The 12,117-nt window shown below is 38.1% G+C and overlaps 1 protein-coding gene across 3 annotated transcripts in view; it reads left to right on the forward strand.

The window, feature by feature from the left end:
• LOC128228119 (inverted formin-2-like) overlaps positions 1-12,117 on the forward strand; it is a 68,977-nt gene that overhangs the window by 31,670 nt on the left and 25,190 nt on the right. For all 3 annotated transcript variants that reach the window (XM_052939239.1, XM_052939235.1, XM_052939238.1), the window contains 3 exons: positions 6,853-6,968; positions 9,148-9,307; positions 11,697-11,875. In XM_052939239.1, coding sequence (XP_052795199.1) covers positions 6,853-6,968; positions 9,148-9,307; positions 11,697-11,875 — 455 coding nt within the window. The remainder of the gene's footprint in view (positions 1-6,852; positions 6,969-9,147; positions 9,308-11,696; positions 11,876-12,117) is intronic.

The raw sequence follows: 12,117 nt of genomic DNA on the forward strand, positions 1-12,117 counted from the left end.
GACGTTTATTCTTATTACTTTATAAGCATCTTCTTTTTATGTTGATTGTCCCATAACATGTTCCATACATGATACATAATCCCTCATTTTAGACACATACAATGAGCCTAAAGCTGTTGAATAGAATATTCTTTTGCTTCAGTAAACGTGCTAGCCACCAATTCTGACCATTTTGAAGATTCCTATCTTAATTAGGATATTGGTCCCTGGAGCATAAAAATAATGCAACCGGTCTTTAAGTCTTTAACCCTGATTTTGAGTTCACTTACCCATATTCATTCTGCGACGGGTTTACTTTTTAATAGAGAAGAGGTAATCTTATCTTAAGTGTTATTTTTCTAATATTTCAGAGTTAAATAAATCGATATAATGTCTTTGTTTCAAAAATAAGATTACCAAGTTTTATGACGATTTGAATTATGCTGTTACCTCTTGAGTTTGCCTTCATCGGAAGCCAGACATCCAGACATAGAATATATATATATATATATATATATATATATATATATATATATATATATATATATATATATATATATATATATATATATATATATATATTACCAAGTTCCATTTTTAAGAATTTGGTGTAGAGTGTTAACAATGTTATAGTGACCTACTTTTTGACCCATAGTACAAGGTGTCTTAAAGTTGAATATAAACATATTCTGTGACGTGACCAAGTTTCGTGACGATTGTACATAAAATGTTGCCTCTAGAGAGTAAACAATAATCAGCGTTTTTTCTGAATTTTTTTATTATGTCCTTGGACAGGATTATCATATTACCAATCTACTATTGCCACAGTGCAACTTAAGCTAAAACTGAACTCATTACTTATCCGTTATCGGTACATATTTGACTGAGTGAGTCTGGCATTACTTGATTAGTTGAACTGATTAAGTAATGATTAATATTAAAACTGTTTACATCGAATTACCTTAGGATTGTGCAAAAAAAATGATTGCCTAGAGTGTAAACACTGATTTTTTAAAATGTGACTTTATGATTGAGTAGGTTTGTGCACAAACTTTGGCCTGTAGGTGTTTAAAGCGTGTGTTTTTTCTCCTCTAATTTGACCTAATGACCTATTGACTCAACAACATTATCAAACAACAACAACTAAAACAACAACAACAACAACAAAAATGAACTTTTTATATAAATATCGGAGTTAAATATGAGTATTATACATACGAATGCACCATTTCAGACCAACATCTCCTTGGAGAAGTACCTCCAAACTCCCGATACCACATTGAAACTATAAAATTATATATAACATCTGAAGTTGCGCCTCAAATCCCCCCTCTGTAACATAATTGCTGAAACCCTCCGTAACTGTTATTTCTGTATCCCACCGCGCAACTGCTATTCACGGACCCCACGTAACTGAAATTCCTGGAGTACCTACTGTAATTGTAATCCCCCTTGTAACTGTAATGCCAGGCCCCTTCCCCTTTTGTTCTGGACCCTCCTTCCTGTAAGTGTAATTCCTGAACCCCCTTCATTTAACTTTAATTCCTAGACCCAACCTTCCTGTAACTGTAATTCCTGGTCCCCCCTTCATAAAATTGTAATTCCTTGACCCCTCTTCATGTAACTGTAATTCCTGGACCCCCCCTTCATGTAACTGTAATTCCTGGACCCCCACTTCCTGTAACTGTAATTCTGGACCCCCATTCTTGTAACTGTAATTCCTTGACTCCCCCTTTACTTAAACTGTAATTCCTGGACCCCACTTCCTGTAACTGTAATTCCTGGACCCCCATTCATGTAACTGTAATTCCTTGACTCCCCTTTCATGTAACTGTATTTCCTTGACTCCCCTTTCCTTTAACTGTAATTCCTGGACCCACCCTTCCTGTTACCGTAATTCCTGGACCCTCTTCCTGTATCTGTAATTCCTGGACCTCCTTCCTGTTACTGTAATTCCTTGACCCCATTCCTGTAACTGTAATTTCTGGACCCACCCTTCTTGTTACTGTAATTCATTGACCCCCTCCCTGTTACTGTAATTCCTGGACCCACCCTTCTTGTTACTGTAATTCCTGGACCCACCCTTCCTGTTACTGTAATTCCTGGACCCACCCTTCCTGTTACTGTAATTCCTTGACCCCCTTCCTGGTACTTTAATTCCTTGACCCACTTCCTGTAACTGTAATTCCTTGACCCACTTCCTGTAACTGTAATTCCTGGACCCCCATTTCTGTTACTGTAATTCCTGGACACCCTTCCAGTAACAGTAATTTCATGCCCCCCTCTCCTGTTACTGTAATTCCTGGACCCCCCTTCCTGTTACTGTAATTCCTGGACCAACCCCTTCTGTAACCGTAATTCTTGGACCCAGCCTTCCTGTAACGGTAAATCCTGGACCCCCATTCTTGTAACTGTAATTCCTTGACTCCCCCTTTACTTAAACTGTAATTCCTGGACGCCACTTCCTGTAACTGTAATTCTTGGACCCCCATTCATGTAACTGTAATTCCTTGACTCCCCTTTCATGTAACTGTACTTCCTTGACTCCCCTTTCCTTTAACTGTAATTCCTGGACCCACCCTTCCTGTTACCGTAATTCCTGGACCCTCTTGCTGTAACTGTAATTCCTTGACCCACTTCCTGTTACTGTAATTCCTTGACCCCATTCCTGTAACTGTAATTTCTGGACCCACCCTTCTTGTTACTGTATTTCCTTGACCCCCTCCCTGTTACTGTAATTCCTGGACCCACCCTTCCTGTTACTGTTATTCCTTGACCCCCTTCCTGGTACTTTAATTCCTTGACCCACTTCCTGTAACTGTAATTCCTTGACCCACTTCCTGTAACTGTAATTCCTGGACCCCCATTTCTGTTACTGTAATTCCTGGACACCCTTCCAGTAACAGTAATTTCATGCCCCCCTCTCCTGTTACTGTAATTCCTGGACCCCCCTTCCTGTTACTGTAATTCCTGGACCAACCCTACCTGTAACTGTAATTCCTGGACCCATCCTTCCCGTAACCGTAATTCCTGGACAAACCCTCCCTGTTACTGGATCCCCCACCTCTACTTTCCTGTTACTATATAACATGAGCCACCCTTCATGTAACTAAAATTCTTGGACCCTCACCCCTACCTTCATGAACTGTAATTCCTTGAACCACTCTTCCTGTAACTATAATTCCTGGACCCACCCACCTCTGCCTTCCTGTTACTTTATAACTGGAACCACCCTTCCTGTAACTATAATTCCTGGACCCAACCTCTACCTTCCTGTTACTATATAACTAGAAAAACCCTTCATGTAACTGTAATTCCTGGACCCCCACCTCTACCTTCCTGTTACTATAATACTGGAACCACCCTTCCTGTAACTATAATTCTTGGACCCCCCCCCCCCCCACCTCTACCTTCATGTACTGTAATTCTTGGACCAACCCTTCCTGTAACTGTAACTCCTGGACCCACCCTTCCTGTAACTGTAATTCCTGGACCCCACCTCTACCTTCCTGTTGCTATATAACTAGAAAAACCCTTCATGTAACTGTAATTCCTGGACCCCCACCTCTACCTTCCTGTTACTATAATACTGGAACCACCCTTCCTGTAACTATAATTCTTGGACCCCCCACCTCTACCTTCATGTACTGTAATTCTTGGACCAACCCTTCCTGTAACTGTAACTCCTGGACCCACCCTTCCTGTAACTGTAATTCCTGGACCAACCATTTCTGTAACCATAATTCCTAAACCAACCCTTCCTGTAACCGTAATTCCTGGACTCACCCTTCCTGTAACAGTAATTTCTGGACTTACCCTTTCAGTAACCGTAATTCCTGGACAAACCCCTTCTGTAACCGTAATTCCTGGACCCAGCCTTCCTGTAACGGTAATTCCTGGACCCACCATTCCTGTAAACGTAATTCCTGTACCAACCCTTCCTGTAACTATAATTCTTGGACCCTCACCCCTACCTTCCCGTAACCGTAATTCCTGGACCATCCCTCCCTGTAACTATCATTCCGGGACTCCCACCTCTACCTTCCTGTAACTATATAACTGGAACCACCCTTCATGTAACTATAATTCTTGGACCCTCACCCTGACTTCCTGAACTGTAATTCTTGGACACCCCCACCCCTTCCTGTTACTGTATCTTGCACCCCCACCCCCTTGGACTGCCCCCTCCTGGAACTGTTATTCCTGGAAAAAAGTGCAGACACTCCATGATATAAAGCACCCTACCAACTATCCTTTGTGAATGAATTAAGTAGTCACATGGGACTGGACCCACCCTTCCTGCAACTGTAATTCTTGCCCCTCCCCCCTGGACCGCCCCCTTCTGGAACTGTTATTCCTGGAAATAAGTGCAGACACTCCATGATATAAAGCACCCTACCAACTATCCTTTGTGAAGTAATCAAGAAGTCACATGGGATTACGGGATTACTGATTTCATCTGAAATACGTCGGCTCTCAGAAATATGGTATTAACTTTAAATATATTCAAATATATAAACATATTGTTTTATAAATGACGCACTCCGTATTCTTCTCCCAGTTATTGACGAGCCAGCATATTAAGCTTTTCATAAATCCAATTTCACCGTGGCTTTAAAATTCAAGGCAAGAGCGTTGTTATTATCTGGAAACCTCATGCGTTATTGTTCCTGACTTATTCATGAGCTCATCTCACTAGGTTCCTTTCTTTTGACATAATCCTACAAATAATGAACTCAAATAACAGCTATTATGTGCGGTTACTATGGTAACGTAAACAGCAGTTGACAGCTTCACTGCAAACCGCGTTCTATTTTTTTGCGGAAATGTTGAGCAAGACAGTTTTGTTGTAAACAAGATGTTCCTTATTGCGAGATGTACTTTTTTGAAAATTGATAAAACAAAGACAATCTTAGAATCAAACCAACCAATTTACAGCTAAATATTTTACTAAATCATTAATTGATTTTTGGAACGACCTTTATAGCTAATTATTTATGTTTATTTTTATTATTGTTAAGGCAATAGTTTGATATGTTTATTTATTGATCAGTTATTCAATCAATCAATCAATCAATCAATTAATCAATCAATCAATCAATCAATCAATCAATCAGTCAATCAATCAACCAACCAATCAATCAATCAATCAATCAATCAATCAATGAATCGAGTATTTAGTCAATCACTGACTTTAATTTCTTCATGTGATATCAGGAATGGAGAAAGAATATACTTATGTACCATTGCCGATCCAACAAACGTGGCCCATCTCTTAAACGTCCTCAAAACCCTGGCTACTATGACGTCACTTAGCCCCGGTCATGCAGATGATGTCGGTATACCCAAAACCTGAACATTTCTAGAAAAATCGTCTCGTAACATTATCGAGCTTTTACCCTGATTGAATTTAAATGCCTCCACGATAATAACAAAACAAAAACAAAACATCTCCAAACAAACATGAATTGAACGGACCTGTAATAAATGAAACTAACTTATTTAAGCCTGATGTTCTGTAGCATAAACATTGTGCTATTTCTTATTTTGATTGGTGTTAAATATGAAAGTAGTTTGCAAGTTGTTTCTTTTCATTGTTTAGACTTAGATTGGATTTAACATAAACCGTAAATCAGAATGATTTGGAATAATTTTACATTGCCAAAATTCCCAATCGGCTGGAAAAACAATGTCGAGAATCACTGAAAATGCGAAATGAGTGTTTTGTTTAAACTTTCCATTAATTATTCACGTTCCACCAAACAACCGAACTTGAGCCAGCACTTTGCTCCTCTACTATCAGTAAAACTGTCACAATACATACACACAGTTACCGGCATACACGAGAAGAATGCAAAATTACAACACTCCAAGTTTGTTTTAATATCATCAAAGCTAACCTATATAAATGGTAAATAATTTAATTCTTGTAACGCAATTGGTGACGAAACTTACAAGTATTCAGGCAACTGTTAGTTTTCTTGTCTGTTCACTCCGTCTTTGGACACAATGTCACTCTTCGCTTGTCACTCTCCGCTGGTATAATTTTGGATTAGGCCAACATGAATAATTTGCTAGACTTTCATCCAATGTATTTTTAAATTGTGGCGAAGGCGACATTTTTATTTTTATTTTTTTCTTAGATGACTGATTCACCGTTAAATTTGTGTTCATGCTCTTTCTTACTGGCTTGTTCCATCTGAATCGTTTTTGAGAAAATGAGAATTTATTAAAGGTCAAGTGTGACGTCAATGAACATTTAAAACATGCACATGCTAGCCGCTAAGTGTACTGAACTCGTACATTGTACGTATACCTTGCTGAAGTAGTTTCACCTGGAAATCTAAACCTTTCAACCTTTCTTTGAACCGAATTCGGTGTCCCGTTCGGGTGAGGCTGATCTTCGACCTGTACCTTTAAAACAAGTTGATGCCATATAAAACATTATAATACAAAGTTCTTTTTATAATTATGTTGTTGTAGACGGCATAAGTGCATCCACTTAATACGTCGCATTCTACAGTATATAATTGGATTTCGTCGGCGAAATTGAGTCCTTTCTTGGAACTTTTCATTGCGTTTTGTCGTGCCCCATAAGCCAGCAATTCGAAAAAGTTCTTTATTTCAACATAATCAAATCTGTTGGAAGCGTGCATATCTCAGTAGGACTCATTTTCGCAGACGACGTCACATAATTACAATAAATTGAAATAATATGTTGCATATATATCCAAAATCATATTTTTGTCTCGATGATTTTCTACACAGTAGTCAGTATTTCATTTTATTTTATCACATTTTTAAAACTATGAACGATGAACTAACGAAGCTCTAGGTGTTGTAATTAATTATTGCTTTTACTTCTTCCCACAGCCCTGGACACAAATAACGTGATGGTGAAGAAACAGGTGTTTGAGCTTCTGTCGGCACTGTGTGTCTACTCCGCCGACGGCTACAAGCTTACCCTTTCAGCCCTCGACAGTTTTAAGGTATGCACTATTTCATAAAATACATATATGGGATCAATCTAGCCGGTATAATTGACCTTCTGTCGGCACCAAATATGTTTATTACACCGACGGCTACATGCATATATTCGTAGAACTAGGAAGATTTAGGGCATGATAATCACTAGTTCCCAAATATTTTCTGGCATACGACACTGCGTTATCTAATGTCACGCAGGCTATCTCGATATGTAATTTAAGCATATGTCGTTGTTACATTTGTACGACGTTTCGACAAATGTTGTGCCAACTGCGTTGAAAATGACTAAGAAGACAACTTCATATGAGACTGATGCTGTAATCAATATCTGCAACATATTTTAGAATTTCTCCGTTCAGTATTAAGAGGTTATCATGTCTGAGCCATAAGCGCGAGTGTCGTTACTTTGTCATTTAGCCAAAAGCTATAGTCTCAGTAGCTAAGGCTTTAACAGATGACCCATTTATCAAGATATGGTAGCGTTTTTAATTTCCTGAAGTTATCGAGGGCTTCTTTCTGTCAAATCAACATAACACCACTCTCACTAGATAGATTCATTGGGAATAGTCGAAGGAAACCTTGCAAACGAACCCAAGAAAATACAGCATTACTTATTATTTAAAGCTGCGATTGGGAACAAGTATTTATTATTTTTGTATGTCTTCAAAAGAGTAAAATATGACCTTATTTTTGTCGCTGCTGCATTAAAATGTAGGTGTTTTGTTGTTGTTGTTGTTGTTAATGATGATGATGGTTTTTAAGCCGTAGTGCATGTACACAAGATTCAAATTCCGCTGTTTAGTTCATACATGCAATGTCAATCGAGCGTATACACGCTTATCAAGGAAAACGATTAAAACCTTGTTTGAATCCAATAATTTTGTCCTTAGCTGCATTTAATGAGGTTTGTTTTGACAGGTTCTTGGATTTCGACCACTCAGACTGCGTCTAATTAGGTTTGTTTTACAGGTTGATGGATGTCGACAACTCAGACTGCGTCTAATTAGGTTTGTTTTGCAGGTTGATGGATGTCGACTACTCAGACTGCGTCTAATTAGGTTCGTTTTGCAGGTTGCTTGATTTCGACCACTCAGACTGCGTCTAATTAGGTTTGTTTTGCAGGTTGATGGATTTCGACCACTCAGACTGCATCTAATCAGGTTTATTTTGCAGGTTGATGGATGTCGACCACTCAGACTGCATCTAATGAGGTTTGTTTTGCAGGTTAATGGATGTCGACCACTCAGACTGCATCTAATGAGGTTTGTTTTTTCAGGTTTCTGGATGTCGACCACTCAGACTGCATTTATGGGGCTTAATTGTGTTTTACGGATGTAAATGATGTTACCTTCATATGGCCTCATGCAGTTGTAACACATATGGGATGTAACCCTGTGTGATATGGATGGTATGCAATCTAGGCCATAAACAATGGTTGACACGTCAGATGTAGTGTGAATGGAACATGTACTGGGGTGGGGCACCCATGATAGCGCAACAGAATATAATGAGGAACCTTTTAAATACTTCGCTACTCTGTCTTGAGTTAAAGAAACAAAACAACACATTTTAAGCGTAGAAGGCAACGTTAAGGCGTTCATGTACAAAATTACTATGAATGCTGTCATGTAGATATGTTTTGTCATGTGGTTTTGCGCCAAATGGATCAAGAAATACGAAGGCTGCATATTCAACCAATACGTATCAATACATTATTTTATTTTCTTATTTGATCAGTTAGTTAAAATCAGAAATGGCCTGTCTTCTATTTTGAAAGCATAAATACACATTATAGTGTTTTTCTTAGACTTGAATCTACTGCTAGTGTTGAAAATAACTTCCTAATAATGATTTAATCGGTGCACGCTTCATCTAATGGGATTTTATGGTGCTCTTCTTCGTCTATCGCTTCATATTTTTTTGGTTTTTAAAATTATGATTTCGTCGTCTTACATGGGTGATTCAAACTGATTGTGTAGACTAATCAGGAACATCCTGAATAATTTGACGTTACTAAACGTTGACCGATGATGCCATACTAGGGCATGTATAGACACACAGGAGATCATAAGTGGCTCATTATAAGCGTTATGTTTTACCTAAGTCATGTAAAACTTAACAATGGATGCGATTTTTTATAAGATATTTGTACATTCTGTTGACAACTTTTTAATCTGACAGGTTGCCAAGAAGCACCGGTACAAGTTCAGCGTGATCGTGCACGAGATACGGACAGCTGAGATCGTGCCGTACAAGACAGCCCTCATTGCCTTCATCAACTGTATTCTGGTCGCAACTGAGGACCTGGAGGAAAGGACTCGTCTTCGCAATCAGTTCATTGGTGAGTTATTCTCCTCTGGTATTCGTAGAAAAAATGGTTGAGATTTCGTACACGACAGGATTGCCTTTATTAACAGAATACTGGTCGAAATGGTGGAATTTAAGAATGTATTGCTCCAAAGACTCTGCCTCTAAACCAGTGTAGTTTCGTAAGTTATGTGTTTAATTATTCCCCCGTTTTCTCAGACGAATCTGGTGCGCTAATTGTAAAAACGTGTAGGAGGAGTCTGATCGCCTTGAGCTTATGTAGTTTGTTTGTAATTAAATATTTAGTGGAGAGGACTGGCCTTTCGAAAAGTTCATTCGATAGGAAGCAGCAAATTTAAAGCGTTGTTAGGAGACGATCCTGTTTACTTCACCAACTGCATTCTAGTGCAATCTGTACACTATAGGGGAACGTATTCTTAACCGCTCAACAAGGAGACCGCGGCCCCAGTTTCTCCAAAACTCTAACTTAACGCTTCGCCAAATTACTAACTTAAACCATGTTTTACGTAATAAAAAAATAGTTTACCGTGGCATTAATAATGAACACATCCTTCAATAGTCACAGAACAGATTGACGAGCTTGTTTAATTGCGAACAGTAGTATGCAGTATGTAGTACAAGACACAGCAATAATACCTTGTATTATGTTACTTACTTTAAAACAAAAATACAAGGGAAACTAGACGGACGAGCCCAGCAGCCAAATTTTTCACGTTTGCTTCTTTAAAGAAACGGGGTGGGGCAGGCGCGCAGCTGCCTATTCGCGAGAACGCGGCTAAAACCATATGGTTCTGGCAAAAGAAATCAGCCAAAGTTGCAGTATGCGTACTTTACTACATGATCCTAAAACTGTCCAGTTTCCAGTACTGAATAAAGCACCTGAGAACGCCCAGAAGGCACCATGGTTTTCCAAATTTTAGGAGGGGACATGCCCCGGACCCCCCTCGAACAATTATGAATCCACATGAATAGAGGGCTAGCTAACCCCTGGTTGTGGGGGATGTGGTGGGGGTAAACTTCAAATATATGAGGAATGAAAGACACACACGTTGTCATAAATCAGTAGACACAGATAGCATATATATATCAAGTTATCGTTATTAATAAATGATGGGGTGACCGCGTCAGAAGGGTCGTCTATTAAAGTATAACTGCGTTACTTACACAGATTAATGTCACCAAATGACAATTCAAATGAAAAAGTCTTGTTCAAACTATATATATATATATAGTAACACTGTTAATAATTGTTATTTACTGTTAGATCGTAACGATTTCTTGTGATGTTCTTAAAATAAACTTATCTAATGTATAGGATGAAAAATTCCGCAACCTTTTAATCCTTATAAAACATCATTACTTGGTGTTATATTAGACTTGTAAATGCTAAACAAAGTATCGGGGGAATTGTAACATAAGATTACTTATTTTATGGTCTTCGAAAGATATTAATTCTCTAGTCACCAATAAAAGTCAGCAGCAATGGAAATTACTTACAATGTAGTTTCATTTCGATCTAAATGTAGAAAAAAGAATACTGGAGGTATGGATATAACCTAACATGGTGGGTGTCCAGTTGCTGGGATCAGCTGTTGACTTCTCATATATATATATATATATATAAAGGGATTCGCTCGTGTTTGAGACCCAAAATAGGTTTTTCCGGTAAAGCATATGAAAACAATATTTGTATCATTATTTTACTCTTTGATATCGCAATTGCAAAAAAAAATGCAATAAAGGTTTAAAAAATAATTTGGTTTAAGCGGGTTGCAAACTTATGTCAGCAAAGAAAAAATAAAAATTTCGATACCTTAACCACTAGGCCACAAGGATGTATTCAAAAGAGTTGAATAGTTTGACCATACAACAATACATTGATAATATAACGTGATAATGTCAATCAACCAATCACGCTGAAACTGCTGAAAGCCGTTAGTAACGCAGTTGAAAATTGTGGTCTTCAAAGACGATATATACTTTTTCCAGGTGTCAGTATCTTAGTTTTAATACTCCTAATGATTTGCAACACTTTATTTCGTAATAAAAGGTGCAATTTACAAACCATGATCGTGTCCCTTTAAATAGCATGCATTATAAGTGAGATAATCAATACTTTGACTTTGTTGGTATAAACTCATCCCCAAAGGACGTTGAGTCTCTTTATGTTGTTCAGATTTAGTAACACATTATAGTCTTTGTCCTTACTTAATAGTTGTAACTGCGTCTACATGTATCGCTTCTAGCCTTGATATTAATGGAACTCAAACAATGAATGAAAGAAATCGGTGACAACTTCATACAATATGAATGGCAGTTTGTATGCTGTTACATGATACGAATGATTGACCTACGTTTTATACGTATTCAATATAGTCATGTTTTTAATAACTCTTATATAGGTCTAAACCTCCTGGACATTATCGACGAGCTACGTAACGAAGATGACGAAGACCTTGTGATCCAGTGTAACGTATTTGATGACGAGAAACAGGAAGATGACGAAGCGTTGAATGCCCTTAACCCCGCAGGCGTTGACGTCAACGACCATAACGCCATCTTTAACGCACTTTATGAGAAGGTAGGTTGAGTGGTAAAACTGTATCGTTGCAACACATGCAAAGGTTACATGTTTAATAAGCAACACCTCAACCATTGTTCAACCGGTTAGACAGTTTCCAAGGATAAAAATATACTGTAGTATGTGCTATGAAAGAGTCAGTACTTTATATATATATGTTTTCAAAGTATCAACGAAAAACCCAAGATTAATAAAGCAAAACACATGCAAAGGATCAGTTAACATAAACTACTTTCAAACTG

Source organism: Mya arenaria, chromosome 3 (genome assembly GCF_026914265.1).
Source record: "Mya arenaria isolate MELC-2E11 chromosome 3, ASM2691426v1".
Classification (NCBI taxonomy): domain Eukaryota; kingdom Metazoa; phylum Mollusca; class Bivalvia; order Myida; family Myidae; genus Mya; species Mya arenaria.